The 16,811-nt window shown below is 41.9% G+C and overlaps 2 protein-coding genes across 6 annotated transcripts; one reads left to right on the top strand and one right to left on the bottom strand.

Moving 5' to 3' along the window:
* Nucleotides 1–33: 33 nt before the first annotated feature.
* Nucleotides 34–7,000, bottom strand: sgsh (N-sulfoglucosamine sulfohydrolase (sulfamidase)). 5 transcript variants are annotated; one of them, XM_040145930.1, is made up of 10 exons: nt 6,604–6,999; nt 4,940–5,100; nt 4,740–4,845; nt 4,286–4,662; nt 3,740–3,821; nt 3,453–3,656; nt 2,363–2,529; nt 2,040–2,257; nt 1,115–1,310; nt 34–141 (listed from the first exon to the last, which is right to left on the bottom strand). In XM_040145930.1, exons 1-9 carry the CDS (start codon nt 6,683–6,685, stop codon nt 1,127–1,129), a joined length of 1,581 nt encoding a protein of 526 aa, XP_040001864.1. In that variant the 5' UTR covers nt 6,686–6,999; the 3' UTR covers nt 34–141; nt 1,115–1,126. The 5 variants fall into 5 exon arrangements, with proteins under 5 accessions (XP_040001864.1, XP_040001861.1, XP_040001863.1 ...); XM_040145927.1 differs by lacking the exon at nt 34–141 and adding an exon at nt 167–273; XM_040145929.1 differs by lacking the exon at nt 34–141 and adding an exon at nt 288–865.
* slc26a11 (solute carrier family 26 member 11) lies at nt 6,983–16,738 on the top strand. The gene is made up of 15 exons (XM_040145925.1): nt 6,983–7,148; nt 7,848–8,096; nt 8,217–8,454; nt 8,874–9,066; nt 9,517–9,602; nt 10,990–11,206; nt 11,395–11,573; nt 11,719–11,791; nt 12,517–12,628; nt 12,788–12,843; nt 13,711–13,851; nt 13,940–14,067; nt 14,990–15,089; nt 15,220–15,353; nt 15,449–16,738. The coding sequence occupies exons 3-15, from the start codon at nt 8,251–8,253 to the stop codon at nt 15,554–15,556; spliced, it is 1,731 nt and encodes a 576-aa protein (XP_040001859.1). The 5' UTR covers nt 6,983–7,148; nt 7,848–8,096; nt 8,217–8,250; the 3' UTR covers nt 15,557–16,738.
* Nucleotides 16,739–16,811: the final 73 nt, after the last annotated feature.

Raw genomic sequence — 16,811 nt, 5'->3', positions numbered from 1 at the left:
TCCTTCTTGGTCAGCGGCCGACTTTGTGTTTTGCTGGCTGTTTCGAAAACTTTCTGCTCTTTATATAGGCTGACTGGGCGACGTAGCCGTGACCTGGGACGTTCGTCAAATCAAAAGTGAGGTGGGCGGATGATGATCCGTCTTTATGCAGGCGAAGAAAAAGACCAATCCGAATCGATCAATTTTTCATGGTTTTGCGCTGGCACGGGAGGGGTGGGGTGTGTGGTAAGAGGGGGCTAGAGACATATAGGGATGTCCGTCTTTCCTCTGACGCTTGTAGAGGTAAAAGAGAGACGGATTAACACCAGTGGACCAAGATAGACACTGACTGAAGTGATCAAAACTCAAAGATCTGGTTTGCCAGACTAAAGGCAAACCAAATGCCCTCCCTCATTATAAACATCAAATATCCTGAATGTCTAAAAACATTGTATGCAACAGTGCATGCGACGAAAAATGTACAACAAAGAAGAATCAGTGTGCACGGCTTCAAAGGACTTCATGAAGGAATAATCTACTGATCCAAATCGTGTGAAATTTCAGCCTTCAGCTTTCTACATGGACGGATTGTGAATCTATGTCACTTCAAAGTGGAACTCTGAGGAAAAACTGGCCTTTATCAATAAAAACCCTTTTCCTGATTGATTTACCGACCTCGCCGGTCATGCGTCATGAACTCCACCGGGTCTGCAATCAGCAGATCAATAGAGGAACAACAGAGATGGCGATTAAGACAGAGAGGGGTGCATCTACATTTACATTTGCTCGGTTAAACAATTACAAAAACGGTAAAAAAAATAGTGTAACCACGTTGTCTTTCTATAAAACCGGGTTATGAGAGAGTCTGGATGATGGGACAATGTACCTGAAATGTATAGAAGCAGATAAGAAAGACCACTGACTGGAATGATGAAATTATCCAGTAGCATAAAGATGAAGGATAATATACTGAAGACAATGTTAGGAATTAAGGCAATTTAAATTTCGTTTATTTTTGAGTATTAAAAGCAGCACAGACATATAAAAATATAAATACTAATAAACATCATTTATTTTATAAGATTAATGTTTTAGTGTATGCAGACATCATGTCAATCAGGATGAGTAAAAGTACCATTAGAGTCCATCAGAGTCCATTGTAGAGTGGTCTGCAGTGAGGCTCCAGTTTATCCTCCAGGACATAGTCTGGTCCACAGACCCAGGGGTCTCCCGTCTCCCACTGCCACTTCTGCAGACTCTGCCTCAGGCTTTCCAGCACAGCACTGTAGGATGGGTCTGATACCAGGTTCCTCGTTTCCAGTGGGTCTGTTCTGTGTTGGTGAAGCATTTGTTAATATTCAAACAGCACAAAAAGACTCAGGGCCCCGGCAAAGATTTTAGAAACACACTTAGGTTATAACTCCGAGCCCTTTACTTTGACCCATCTATTTAACATTTATAAGGACTATATCAACATTAAAGTCATGGTTTATAACACTCTACATATACTGTAGTTCTGAGCAGTTATAAGTGCTTATTCATGTATTTGTCAAAAATTATAACTCCTCCTGTGGCTGATTTATAAACACATACTAAATGACAATATAGTTAAACACAATTGTAATAATAATCAATATTTTAATTATTTAATGGATTTTTAATGAAATATAATAATATATCTTAATATCTTAATAAAATGTCTTCATAGGAGAAGTTAGAACTGTTGACAAATACTATACTTCAAAGTGTCCTTATGGCTGTGTACAACTCAGTTATAAACCATTTATTAAATGTTTCTATACTGCCTATAAATACTAAACCAGGGCACTTAGAGTGAAGCCTTACCCAGATTTTCACTGTGATGAATGGTATTGGAAAATCAGGTGAAATTTGCAAGCACATGGCTTTTCAAAGTTTATTAATGATTTAAACACAACACTTGCAATCAGTTCTTATCCTCTATCATCTTTAGTCAGTATTACAGCCCCCGTTTTTCTTCTCCTAAGCTAAACATGATGAACACTGAAACAACATGAGCGGTAACAGCAGCTGTGCCAGACCTGGAGTCGTACAGCTCCCAGCGCTCTCTGTAGTAATACTGGTCCAGGCTTTTGAACCAGTGCGTCGGCTGACTCAGCCTGGTGCGGTTCAGCAGGTCCTCGAAGGTGGGTGACACGTACAGGTCCTGGTCAATGGGGAAGGGCATGCGGTAGTGCAGGTTGTGGAGAAGGTGGTACGCCCCCTGGTGGACAGAGCGGATTGGGTAGTACATGGTTACCTGGAATCAAAATGACAGTAAAGCGGTCAAGGCCCTGTGTTCGATTCTTTCATGAAAGTCTGCTTCTGACAGTCAGCGGCGTTGAAAGCAGCGTCGCTCACACACCTCGTGGAGGGACTGGCTGGCGTAGATGGTGTGCCAGTGGCTGGGCTCGGCGACCAGAGCAGGCAGCAAGGAGCGACCGGTGAGGTGGACCGGGGTGGCGGGGCTGCCGGGGAGGCTGTAGGGCGGGTAGGGAACAGAGAACCAGTCCAGAATGGTGGGAGTGATGTCTGCCGGAAAAAGGGTGGGAGAAGAGGAGAAGAGGCAAGAGAGAGCAGAGAGTGAGAAATGAAGACAAACTAGTACCTCAGCTGGAATTCTTAAATACTGACCTCGTAATTATTTTCTGCTTTTTCACAGAGGGGCATCTGTCTAATGAAAACCACGTGTCTCCACTTATTCTGGTGATTTTTTAATTTTTCAGATGTATTTCAGGGCTAAGTGTTTTTTTTATTGGTTGAGAAAAATCTCCCACTTTTTGAGACACGTAAATCATTTTAAAACCCATTGCAGTGTCTGAAAAATGCATCGTCACAAAGCCAAAAAAAAAAAAAAAACAGGGCCGTGTCTCTAATGAAAAGCTGAGAGATACGCAACTCTCAAAGGACAGTGACACATTCACGCTGATGTCACATAATCAATGTTCACAACCACACGTTATATTAAATACTTGCCATTATGACATTACATCCCATTTAATGTTTTGTAATGATCTTCTCCAGACATGTATATGACAACTGTCTCTGCTCTTTCTGTGTTGTTACTATCATTTTAATTGAGGATATTTTCAAATTTAAATGTATTTACTACCCGCTGAGGGGATCATTTTTAGTTTATCTTATTTTCTCTGAGATTTGCTGTTGAAGCGCCATTGCTAAGTCTCCCTCTGGTGGCCACTTTAAGCACATCAGATAAACACACTGACCTCCCTGTTTGTTCATGTGTGTATGCCACTGGCTCCTAACCCAGGGGTAGGAAGCCCCCCAACGGGATCCATGATAAGTCTGAGAGACAGACAGAAGTCTATATTGCTTAATTTGAGGAGTAACAACTCAAGCCTGCTATGTACACTGTGCGCACAGCAAGTGGCTGCTACACTTTATGGCCTATCTTTTGTTTTTTTACATCAGCATTTTCAGCTTCTATTTCTTACCTAGAAGACTCACGTAGGCCTGGCTGGTGTCTCCCCATCGCTCCCTGTGCTCCGGAGAGGACACCAGCATGGGTTCTGCCGTCCCGGAGCGATACAGGTTGGTTCTGCCGTTGGGGAAGGGGATACCGTTATCTGAGCTGTAGATGACCAGAGTTTCGTTCTCATAACCGGCATCCCTGAGCTCCTGAAGAACTAATCCAATACCTGCAGAGGAAAGTTACACCGTTATAGCTCAGTGTTTAAAAGGATCCACTTTTTTTTTTTTTTGTGTAGGTGTTGTTACACACCCTGATCCAGCCTGCTAACTGTGGTGTACTGGGCAGCCAAGTCGGCCCGTGCTGCAGGTGTGTCCGGCACAAAAGGAGGAACCTGAAGTACACGAGAAGAGGACAGAGCAGATTAACACGTGTTATGATTCATGGATCAAAATAAAAATCGGTGATATATCACACTCATTAGATGATACTGAGGGACGGTTGAATTATCACTTATATTCAACAATGATGACGTACTTCTAGCTGAGGGAGGAGGAGAAGCAGAGGAAGAAAAATATGTCACTTGTGTCACTTTAAAATGTCTGCTACTACTTTCTATTTTTGGTTGTAATTTACATGTTTATACCTCATGGTACGTCATGAGCAACCGAAAAAAATATGCTATCAAATTTTTCGGCTGTTGAAAAGGTACTGTTATGATGCAAGAAATATCTTAAAATGTAAATATTAATTTGTAGAAAACAATTTCTCTACAGGTTACACAGCTAACAATCCTTGTTTTCCTATGCCAGAGGGATTTTCTTTACATGTAACTATTTAAACCTTCATATCACTGACCTTTACTTGTTCTGGGGTGTAATATTCTGGTGTCCAGTCAGGTATTCTTCCCATCCCCATTTCACCATTCCCAAACTTCTCACAGAAAGCTCCATACTGGGGCTGGGAATGTCCACATCGGTGGGTGTCGTGGAAGGCAACATAGAGGAAAAATGGTCTCTCTTCGTCTCTTTTATCATCACTGGCTCCTTTATTCCCTTCTTTCTTTCGCCTTTGCTCAATTACTTCCTCTTTATGGGTCTGGAAAAACTTGCGGACCAGGAGTTTGATGCGGGTGATGTTCCTCCCCACCTGGAGGACAGAGCTATTCTCCTCTGTGTAGGCAAAATCAAAAGGGTATACAGATCCGGGACCAACGTGCTTCTTCCCAATTATACCTGCAGGAACGAAAAGGTAATAATAAAGCAAGAGTATGGCCGTGCAGACTTGAAATAAACTGGTCTCTGTCATTTACCTGTGTGTACGTTGGCCTGGCTGAGGAGCAGCGGCAGACTTTGTATGCCATCAAATGAGTTAAAGTGATGGACCCCCTGATGAAGCCCATACATGCCATTCTGATGCTGAAAACGCAGGACAAACACAACTCATTGCTGTGCCTTCGTGAACAAATGACAGGTAACCATGTGGTTGTGTGTGTGTGTCTGTGTGTCTTACCTGCGGCAGGCCAGTGAGGATGGTGGAACGGCTGGGGGAGCAGCTGCTGACAGATGTGAAGGCGTTGCTGAACACCAGGCTGCGCTGGGCCAGAGAGCGCAGGTGGGGGGTGTGGACCACAGAGTTGTTATACACCTCCGTCTCAAAACCTGCATCATCAGCTGGAGGTGGGAAAACACAGGGACGCTTCACGATGTGTGCGAGGTCTCTCTACACCTAAAATCAAACCCCAACCTACAGTAATCAGATGTTACGCTACACTGCCAAAGGTATGTGGACACCCTAACATTACCACGGTCATCAATACGCTGCTGTGGAGCCTCTGCACTCCTAAGGAGGTCAGCTACTGGTGATGGGTGACAAGGCCTGGCTTGAGGTCGGCATTACAGTTCATCCCAAAGCTGTTGGATGGGGATAAGGTCAGGGCTCCGTGCAGACCTGTAGCATTCAAGTTTTCCCTTAAATGGAGATAATGGTTCTGGACTAAACTGTGAAAACTATAGAATCGTAGTAGAATAGAAGCCTGAAGGTGGGAGTATCCACGTACTTTTGACCACATGTATGAATTCAAGAGTAAATATTCAAGTCAGGTATTGCACCTGTTCCCTGAGTTCACAAAAATAAGTGTTGCAAAAACTGTCTGAGAATCCAACTCGCTTTCATTTTTGTCAGTCACTGATAAATAATTTATAAATAAAGCTCCAAGTATAATATCGGGAAACTGATCACTCGAATACAGAGAACTCTTCACATTAGTGAAACTAATCAGCAAACAACTGGTACCGGTATTAGATAATCGGGCTGGGGGGATGCTACACTGTCAGATGACATAGATTGGTCAGGCGTTTTGTCAAACTGTTCAAACTTTATTATCTATCTGTTCAAAATCTCTGGCTGTATCCGGCCCTTGTGGGCAACATTGCACATCGGTGAGCAGGACTGCTCCATATGGCTATATTGGATTTTGAAACGATTTTGGCATTAGTCAGATCAATCAATATATTATGTATTTATTTGTTATTCTTTCACTTACGATTAGCGTGCATGTATGTCATGAGCTGTTGTGTATGTATTGATTTATGCAGTAACTATTCTCCTGCACAAAGTCTGTACAAACCACTCGATAAGGGCACAGTATGTATTGGAGATATTCTTAGGAACCATGTTCAATTATATCTTAAGATTCCAAACAAAAGTGCTCACACACACAATGGAATACTCTTCGCATCAATAGATTAAGTACTTTTATTTGTGAGGTATTTCATTTGTTGGATTAGCCAAGTTAAACCTTAACATCCATACTGCGATGTAACATTACAGCATATACCATGATAGAGGACTTTCTCCACTGCGGACAGCTGCCAGTTTATTAGGTACAACCAGCTGAAACTTCAGCAGGTGCCTCGTTGATATACATGGGTCGGGGAAAATAATAGAAACACCCCTCAGTGTAGCAGTTATATATAAAACCGATGATCAAAAACTGCACTTCATAACCTTCATGAAGGTGGGATCTACTGCAGGGCTGTCGCATTAGACTGCATTAGTTTTAGCTAGGTGTTCCTAATAAACTGGCCGCAGCGTGTTTACTTCAGCATCGTAATTCTTCCTGGCAGGTCCCTGGGTCATTTAGAGTCTGGACAGAAATGTACACGTTCACTCACCAATTATTAGAAGGACATTTTTTCTCTTTGCCTCCCCGGTGCAACAAGATGCCAAAATGAGACAAAACAACTCCAGCAGCATGATGATGATGATGATGATGATGATGATGATGGTGGTGGTGGTGGTGGTGGTGGTGACCTATCTTCACTGTTATCCAAAACCCTCGGCTACTCTTTAAGTCTCAGGACGAAATGTATCTGCTGGTCTGGCGGGGACACATTTAATGTGGGTCAAAACGGCCCCATTCAAAACATAGAACAGAGTCAAACCTCAGCGCGAACACATGACCCGACTGGCAGAGCCATGACACCGGCCACATTACCGACAACAGGAGAGCAAGCTGAAAGCGAACTCGTCGCACGGCTTCCTCAAACGACCTGTGGTCACATGACGGAGGCCACGTGATCGGAGAAAACCGGAACCTCTGTCTCGCGCCTCATCAGTGGACGTGCGCTCAGTAAAGGGAAGCGGACTCTGTTAAAGAGGACCTGAAAAATCTCTGCTGAGCCAGGGGATGATACTGTTAGACAAGAAGACAGACAGGGTAAGACTGTCTGTCCTTCTGCTGTGTTCACTTTCTACTCTATTGTGTCGGTTTTCTATTCTGTTCTACTCAATTCTATAGTGTTGTTTTTCTATTTTGTTCTATTGTGTTGTTGTTTTATTCTACTCTATTCTATTATGATGTTTTTCTGTTGTATTGCATTATATTCTGTTGATTTTGTTCTATTTAAATTACTTCTATTCTATGCAGTTCTATCCTAATTCATTTTATTCTATGTATTTTATTCTATTCCAGTCACACATCTTACTATTGTATTTTAATTATTGTTGTTAAATTATTCTTATTCTTGTTCTTTCACTGTCAGTGCAACATTTTATTGCTTAATCAGTTTTAATCTGTCAATATTATAGTCATGGAAGCCAGTGGGAGATAAATAAAATATCACACTGGCAGCAGCTGTTACTGGCAGTAAGCATAACAGACAGGAATATGTGTGGGAATATTTCTTTGTCAGGGAGTTTTATTTTTGTAGGTGATTTTGTTCTGGCTGTTGTAAAACAGCCACTGGTCAGAGACAGATATGCAAAGCACTGATCTGTCATATGATCATCATATGATTATAAAGCCCTAAAAGCTCGATAGGGTCAAAGGTCACAGAAAATCTGTCTTCAGGTTAGGGTGACCTTATTAAAATACTAGGTAGTTGACTTTTGTTGTTGTTTTTTCCATCACACACAGATCACAGCATGTCTCTGAAGACATGGCACCCGCTCCCTTTGATTTGCTGTGTATTTGTCCAGAAAAGGACACACAAAAGCTGACATATGCGGGTGCACATAGCACTTCTTTGTTGTGTTTTCCTGAATTCTCCCCCTGTGGAGGAAGACGACTCTAAGGAGGCAAAACCAAAGCCAGAGAAACCAAGCAGCACTTCCCAAACGCAAGTTTGTGACATTTAAGCTAGAGGAGAAAGCTTCCTTGCTTTGTGTGAGTAGCTTTTTTCTGTAGTCAGCTTTGGGCATGCACACATTTGAATTTTTAAAACTTTATTTTTTTGTTCACTCACAGCTGTCTCTTCATCCCCTCTGCCATCCTCCTCCCCTCCAGGTTCTCCTTCCCCACCTCTAACCCTTCCCATGCGATGGAACGGCCTCTGCTGAGACGAGTGTCGGCCTGGGGCTGCTGCTCCTACAACGCCCTGAAGGCCTGGCTGCCCATCCTCTCCTGGCTGCCCAGGTACAAGCTGAAGTGGCTTCAGATGGACCTGCTCGCAGGCCTCACCGTTGGGCTGACGACAGTGCCGCAGGCGCTGGCCTACGCTGAAGTAGCTGGCCTTCCTGTGCAGGTGAGTCCCAGCTCGTCTCGTCTGCGAGGGTTAATCTTTTGGGTAAAGTTTTCATTTGGATTCAACTCAGCTTCTTTGAGTTTAGTCATCTATTTGTTAAAACTATCCTGTTCCAGCAAAACTGCCTAGTGGGCAACGACTGGCTTCCAGACTAGTTGTGAAGTCATGAATCCTGCTCGTACGTACACGTCTTAAACTGAGGTTTAAACTGAGCGCTGAGAAACATTCCCCCCTTCAGCAGATGAATTAGAAAACAAACTCTGCACATACATCATTCTGCACAGTGAAGCTCAAACATCCAAGTGAAGTAACAAAAGGCAAAACACCTGCTTGAGTGGAGGGGGGCTTTAAACATTAATGAATCAATCGTTTGTTGCACCTTTATCCATCCTTTAATCTAAAAGCATTTCCCTCCTCAGTACGGACTCTACTCTGCCTTCATGGGGGGGTTCATCTACACCCTGCTGGGGACCTCTAAGGACGTGACTCTGGGTCCCACAGCCATCATGTCCCTACTGTGTTTCTCTGTGGTGGGGGGGGAGCCACACCGGGCCGTGCTTCTCAGCCTCCTCTGTGGACTCATCCAGGCTGTAATGGCATTACTGAGATTAGGTGAGGGGAGGGCTGCTGAGGTCATGTGGAAACCTTGTGAAACCAGTTTTGGTGGTTTTCTCAATTAAGTCAAAACCCAGAAGCCAAGTGGATGAATTTTATATAAAAAATTAAAGTAAGATTTTCTTCACACTGTGACACATTGTTTTGACCTGAATTTAGGGTGAGCTCTATATCAAAACCTGATGTAACATTAGTACTATATTAAACAAATGTTTTGACAAAAATGTCATGTACAAACTGACAAAGGTCTAGAGACAGAGTTGCAGATGTGCAAACGGGATATTAGTTTGCGAGTGCAGGACAGCCACATCCCAGCATCACGTCTACAACTTCCTGTGTTTAACCACACACAGTTTCTGCGAAATCTGTGGATCTCAATTTTTGTTTTATTTTTGTTCCAAGGCCATGGCTCTGTAAATCATTCATTGCCTTGCTTGTGTTCTGCAGGCTTCCTCTTGGACTTCATCTCTTTCCCTGTAATAAAAGGCTTCACTTGTGCTGCTGCAGTAACCATTGGCTTTGGCCAGGTCAAGGTGAGAGTTAAACACATGCACACAGTGGTCACATACACATGTACACTTCTACAAGCCCACCAGTTACCAGTTCCTGTGCTCATTACCTTATGATAATATTCAGCAGTAACTCCACTTTCACATTTGAAGTTTATAGACAGAGGGTTCTCATTACATCTCATTGCATTCGATACAGAAAGCTTTACATTTCAACAGTAAAAAATGGCTCAAAGAAAGCCCAAGTACATAGAAAACAGTGAGAAGGCAAATGAACACACATTAAAAAAAAAATAAAATAAAAATATATAATCTCTGGATAAATCATCCATCATAAGAAATGAGCATTATTGAGTCTGGATTTTAACATTGTAGCAGAAATTTTCCAAGGCATTGGGCAGGATAACTTTATGGACTAATATTAGCTTATTGGTGTGTAAATAAAAAGAAAATGTGCAACAGCAAATCAAAAGGCACGTCTGAGGTAAATTTAAAACCATGTTTTCATTACGTAGTTTGGCTAACCGCGAAAACTGACCCTTATTTTGCAGCTGGAAAATGCCCTAGTCACAATTCTTTGACACAATAGAGCCTTTAAAAAATTAGAGCTGAAACGATGAGTGGATTAATCACCAGAAAATTAATCCCCAGCTATATTGAAAATGTATTCATTGTTATTCATCAATTTTCAAGTAAAAATGCCAAAACACTGGCCTTCAGGTAATTATAATGGTAATTTTCCACTACAACACTACTAAACAATACTAAACAAATAATTAATTACTTGAGAAAATAATCGGCAGTTTAATTATCAACGAAAATAATAGTCGCATCCCTAAAAATATATTTTTGTGGGTTAATGTAAAAAGAAAAGGGGAAAAAAAGCTGACATAGTTTCAGCTTTTTTAAACTCCCAAGTATTGTTGAAATTGGCATTAATTATGCAGAATCAGCCAGGCGTTACACCAGTATACAGTTTCCAGAGCAGCCAGGTCTGGGTCATTTGATGGTGACGGTGCATGTCTAATTTTCTGAATTAGGATCAGTATGTTAACGTCAGAACTGGCTTGAACAGGGAACCAATTTAGTGATGGGTTTGTGTCGACAATTTCTTGTATTTAAAGCGAGATTATGTAACATTTGAAAGGAAAATAAAACATTCTTGCTCTTGACATACCCTCGTTCATTTGTATACACTGCTACAGTCTTACTGTGCCGAACATAGAAACGGATAGAGTGTAATTAAAAGAGGATTTTGACTGACTTGTGTTTGCTGACTTATTTTGTAGTTACTGTTTTATCTAAAGAGCAAAGACTGTTCAGCCACTGCGTTCATAACCTGACCAGATCTACAACTTCTCTTGGTGTCGATGGTTTTAGCTGATGGCCGTCCTGTTGTTTCTGTTTGTAGAATATTCTGGGACTTCAAGGCATTCCCCATCAGTTCTTCCAGCAGGTGTACTACACCTTTTACAAGATCCCAGAGGCCAGGATAGGTGATGTGGTCCTAGGTCTGCTTTGTCTCGTCCTGCTGGTCATGTTGATGTTTATGAAGACGAGTCTGGGCTCTGACGACGTGCCCCCCTACTCCAGACTCGCCAGAAAACTAGTGTGGGCTGTTGCTACCAGTCAGTAAATCTGTGGCTATGAGTGTTTGTCTGTGTGGGTCGCTTATGCATCTGTCCTCTCTACAAGCATGTACAGTAATGACAGTGTTTCACTTTTACAAAGAGTAAAGATTATACATGGTCCGCTTTTTTATGAAACTTTCCCTTTTTTTTTTCTATTTGTCCTTCTTCCTATTTGTCTTGGTCAGTGCGTAATGCTCTGGTGGTCGTGGCTGCATCCCTCATAGCCTTTTCCTGGGATGCCTACGGTCATCACGTGTTCACAATCACTGGAGAAACCTCCCGGGGGCTCCCGCCATTCAGGCCCCCACCCACCTCAGACACCACAGCCAACGGCACCATCATCTCCTTTGGAGAGATTGTAGAGGTAAGGAGCAAATTGGGGGGCCAGTAACAGGATTTTTTTTTTTGCGCAATGATTGACTTGCAACTTTCACTTCCCAAAATCTCTCCACTTCTGTAGAAACACAGCCTTGCGCTCTATGTTTTTTTTTTTCGTTTTTTTTGTACAGGGCTTGGGAGGAGGGCTTGCAGTGATTCCCTTCATGGGACTGTTGGAGAGCATTGCTATTGCAAAAGCTTTTGGTAAGTGTCCTTAGCCATGCTATCGCTGTGGCTCAAATGATGCTAATGCCAGTCTGTCGATCAGTCGACCACTTTGGTCCAGACTGAAATATCTTGAAAACTATTGGATGAACTGCCATGAAATTTGGTTCAGACATTCATGGTCCCCAGAGGAAGAATCCTAATGACTTTGGTTGTCCTCCAATGTTTCCTCTAGTGAAACCATGAGGTGGTCAACATTTGTGGTTTTGAGTGAGATGTCTCGAAAACTATTATATAGATTGCCATGAAATTTGGTGCAAAATTGCATCCGCTTTGGTGATCCCTTAACTTTTTTTAGCTGCATCATCAGGTCAAAAATCCAGTTTGTCTTTGTCTACTTTGGTTTATTACTAAATAACTGCAAAACTGACATTCCCATCAGCCTCAGCTGTACTTTCTGTTTACTGCTTATTAGCAAATGTTAGCACACTAGGATGCTAAATTAACATTGTGGACATTGAAAACATTATAACTGCTAAACATCATCATGTTAGCACGCTGTAGATTTTTAGGCCCTTCAAAAAGTTCAAATTAGTCAAAATGAGTTTTAGCAAACCTATTATTAAAAATGGAGATTGTACCATTGTACTGTCAAGATGCAAAATGTCCTTTCTAGACATTATACCAAGATTTGAATCAAGGCAGCTAAAGAATGAGTGTTTCATCAGAACGTTGGCTGATTTTCACTTCCTGTTTTTACTCAGCCAGTCAGAACGACTACAGGATCGATGCCAACCAGGAGCTGCTGGCAATTGGAGTGACTAACATCATGGGCTCCTTTGTGTCAGCCTACCCTGTCACTGGTAGCTTTGGGAGGTTTGTGTGTGTGTGTGTGTGTGTGTGTGTGTGTGTGTGTGTGTGTGTGTGTGTGTGTGTGTGTGTGTGTGTGTGTGTGTGTGTGCGTGTGCGTGTGTGAGAGAGAGATCGGATGTCAAATATTATTATTACAGTGTCATGTTTCGTGTTCACATCCAGGACAGCGGTGAACTCCCAGACTGGGGTCTGTACTCCAGCTGGAGGGATCGTCACCAGTGAGTCCCGACTCTTTCAGCTTTCACTTTATCTGTCACAGACCACCCTCCTGTGGTGGTCTGTGATATCATACTTTATCTCCACCTCCCCTCCCTGTTTCTTTTCCTCCTTTTTCCTCTTTGTCTCCTCTGCTGAGCAGGTTAAGTGTTGTCATGGAGGTCAGAGGTAGAAGTCTTAAAGAAAACATCATACACTGGCTTTAGCAGACATGACAGCGTAAAAAACAGCAAAGACAACATTAATCTTAAACAGAGACAGCCCAGCATGTGACCATAGGCAATTTATGTATCACTTTCTTTTTTATAAATTAAAAACGTACACAGACGTAAAAGATTATTTTAATCGGGCCTTTTTTACTGTCAACCCCCTCTCCACCAGCATACTCTTCCTCTAAGAAACTAAACAAATAATAAAAACTGCACCTTTAGGCTTCAACCATGAATGTGCTCATCACCCATTGATGATTGAGGAGTCATAGAAGAACAGAAGGATTTTGTGTGATCACTCTTAAAACGGATCATCACATAAAGTGCTGTTCTTATGGATGGCATAATACAGTGTCGTCATTATCCCTTATTTGTATATTTTTGCTTTTCTGGTGCAATTAAACATCACATAGTTGATGGTGTCTTCTGGGTTGTCTGTCTTCAACACGAGCCTCTTCTTGCCAATGAAAACACAAAGACAATGTTCATTTATTTATTTTCAAATTTTAAATCATCATCTGCAAGCAGTCTTTTATACATATTTATGTGACTTTGACTTTGTCTTCCTGCTGATTTTGTACTGTACGTGTTTCTGAGTTTGGAAATGAGAAAATTAGAAATTCCTCTAAATGTCATCTTCTCTCTGTGGGTTGTTTGCAGGTGTGATAGTGCTGCTTTCCCTGGCGTTCCTCATGCCGGTCTTCTACTACATCCCCAAAGCTTCTCTGGCGGCTGTTATCATCTGTGCGGTAGCTCCCATGTTGGATTACCGTGTTGTGGCTAAAATGTGGAGGATACGCAGTAGGTGTTTGCTCAGTTGTTTACTTCAGTGGTTCTCACATGTATCTGTTTGTTTAATTGTAGTCTGCTGCTCATGTGCCTTCCACAGAGCTGGACCTGCTGCCTTTCGTTGTGACATTCTCGATGAGTTTCTGGCAGGTGCAGTATGGCATCATAGGAGGTGTAGGTGTATCTGGAGTCCTGCTGCTGTACAACATGGCCAGACCCCAGATAAAGGTACTGTAATATTTGTAATTGTAAAACATTTTCAATTGATGTAAGTAGAGTTACCAAAAGTACTTTGTAGGCGCCAAAATCATTGGGTCAGACTTTAACCAACTAGAGCTCCAAACAAAATTCAACATGGAGTGAAATTCAAGATACGGTGCAGCTTCATCAGGGCATGTTTTGCAGACTGCATCTTGTAACAAAAGCTGAGCTTATGAGGTTTGAACTTGCTTCTTCAAGGCTAGAATGCTGTAGGGAAATGAAGGCAATGCACCCACTTTATTGTTTGATGGAAGAATTGGCAAGTATTATGATATTTGCCATGAGACAATAGTAATTGCTCAACGGCAAGAGATTTTTCTATAACATTTTATACCAAGGTAAGTATCCCTTATCCCTTATTTTTCAAATTACCTAGCAGGAGTGTTAAAATGCAATATTAGATTAAGGGGACTTTTGCTCCAGTTCCCGAGGTATGGTTTTTCAGGGGATTTGATTCACTACATTAGCCAAAAAGGGAAAACAGTTTCTCAGTTTCCACAATATTGATTGATATTGCAATATAAAATTACATTTAATACCATGATATCATATTTAATCCATATCCCCCTCTACTTGATTGTCACATGGAGATATTTCCAAAGCAGCACAGTGGAGTTCAGAGAAATTCGATTATTTTTCTAAAAGATAAAAGTTAATTGTCAGATCTTGATAACTTGAGCAAGGGACACTCGAATCAGCAGTCACATCAGTCACAGAGGTGGCAGAGTTACTCTCCCCAACCAATTTTTCCCCATTAACAACAGCCTCTGTAGACCAGAGAGGTGCACCTCGCTGCATTAACTCTGCAGAACAATGTCTTGTCTCCACCTTGCTCTTCGACAGTGGAATCCATGTGTTTTTGCTAACAATGTGTGCCTTTTGTCTGCAGGTGTCTGATCACGGTGTACTGGTGATGGAGTTGAGCAGTGGTCTCAGTTTTCCTGCCACAGAGTATCTCAGCCACATCATACACACCCAGGCTCTGCAGGGTAAGGATTTGTTTGCTAATTGGTCTTTGTTTAGGGGACACCCACATCCGTCTTGTTTCACCGGCTCGTCTCTTTCAGTTTTTCCTGTCATTTACTTACCTGTCTGTCCCCCCTTATTGCCGCCCCCCAGCGTCTCCTCCGCAGTCAGTGGTCCTGGACTGCCATCACGTCAGCGTCATAGATTACACAGTGATCAGCGAGCTCGAAGACGTGCTGAGGCAGTTCGAACTACGAAACGTGCGGCTGGTCTTTTCCAGATTGCAGGTATGATTATCTTTTATTCTGGGCCAGAATTCAGTTCTTATGACAACACAACGAAATAAATATAATGTCTCTCTTTTTGTCACATGCTCTTTTAGCCTTCTGTTCTGAAGGTTCTCCTGGCAGCCGATCTGCAGGGCTTCAGGTACACAGACAGCACGGAGGAGGCGCTGCAGATGGCATCAGAGAACCACCGTGATGACTGACACAGAAACTGTCCAATCACAGTCTGGCGAGAAGATGTTTGATGCTGGACGGAAGCAATATAGCAACAAACACTGATCAGTGACATTTCAGATCTGGGATTATTGGGTTGTTATGACATTAAAATGTGATAAACTACCTCCATTTATTGGCAGTCAAGTGTGCGGTGACTGCCAGTGGCCAAGTGATGTCCCCCTTTTTCTTGTCATACGAAGGTGTTGCACTGAGCTCTGTATCTGCCAAACTTGACTTGGCAGAATTATTGCAGAATCTCCTAGATTACAACACTACATTACCATTGCACAAAAACATGGGACCAGATGTCAAATACTGTGTTTTATAGCGTTTTAGGTGACTTTGTAGGACATTTTGTGTTTTGTATGAATGAGGAGTAATGAGAGAAGTAATATTACTGAAATATATAGTTTTACTTACAGAGGGTATGAGGGTATGTTTTAGGTCTGAAGGTGGTAGGTGACCTGCCAGAGACCAAATCTGCTTTTACAGAATAACAATTCATCAGTTCGTTAATTTATGCATCACAAGGACACTGATTGAATTATATTAGAAACCCAAATCACCACATTTATATAAACGTTTTTAGTGAATAAAAAGTTTACATTTTCATGTATATACATGTGTGTTTGTGTTTGTCTTTTCATGAAATGTGAACAAGATATGATGGCAAGAAAAGGCGTGTGAACCCTGACAAAAATCAATACACCCAGCCCAGTCCAGTGTTATTCTGTCACCATGTTATGACGTTTTTGTGTACTTTACTTTTAGTTTTGATTATTTGGGCTCTTATCAGTGTTTGAACTAATGTACTCAAATACATCCTGAGTAGTACACAAACCTACAGTGTACTTTCTTACCTATTGCACTGCATCTGTGACTGACAGTTGAGTTGAGGGTAAAGATTTCTTTTTGAATGATGACTCACCCTTGAGGAGGTGTTTGAATTGCTTTGTAGCTTAGTTCCAGTAACATTTAGAGCACACTATTGCACACGGCTACTTACCGACATAAAGTGTTATAAAAGTCCTGTAGTGGAGCACAGAGCATAGAGTCAACGATTTACCTTGGGTTAATAAACACAAAAGAATATAGTTTAGAAATATGAAGGAGGAAGGAGCACAACGATAAAAAGCAACATGTCAATATGATAAGAAAAATCAAAATGGGGAAAGGTCATTCACTCCACTGCATTGTTATTTTCCATGTTTGTTCCCCGCAGTGCACATTCACTGCAATTAT

This window comes from Xiphias gladius, chromosome 15 (genome assembly GCF_016859285.1).
Source record: "Xiphias gladius isolate SHS-SW01 ecotype Sanya breed wild chromosome 15, ASM1685928v1, whole genome shotgun sequence".
Taxonomy (NCBI): Eukaryota; Metazoa; Chordata; class Actinopteri; order Istiophoriformes; family Xiphiidae; genus Xiphias; species Xiphias gladius.
Note: the sequence above shows the minus strand (reverse complement) of the source record. Positions and strands in the feature narration are given on the sequence as shown.

Bases quoted from the DNA above. Each gene is read 5' to 3' on its own strand.
- slc26a11 (XM_040145925.1), top strand. From the start codon at position 8,251: ATGGAACGGCCTCTGCTGAGACGAGTGTCGGCCTGGGGCTGCTGCTCC. The intron at 8,455-8,873 runs GTGAGTCCCAGC...TTCCCTCCTCAG, and splicing joins TAGCTGGCCTTCCTGTGCAG to TACGGACTCTACTCTGCCTT. The intron at 11,792-12,516 runs GTAAGTGTCCTT...GTTTTTACTCAG, and splicing joins TGCTATTGCAAAAGCTTTTG to CCAGTCAGAACGACTACAGG.
- sgsh (XM_040145930.1), bottom strand. From the start codon at position 6,685: ATGCTGCTGGAGTTGTTTTGTCTCATTTTGGCATCTTGTTGCACCGGG. The intron at 3,657-3,739 runs GTGTGTAACAAC...TTTCCTCTGCAG, and splicing joins AGTTAGCAGGCTGGATCAGG to GTATTGGATTAGTTCTTCAG. The intron at 1,311-2,039 runs GTCTGGCACAGC...TCACCAACACAG, and splicing joins TGGGAGCTGTACGACTCCAG to AACAGACCCACTGGAAACGA.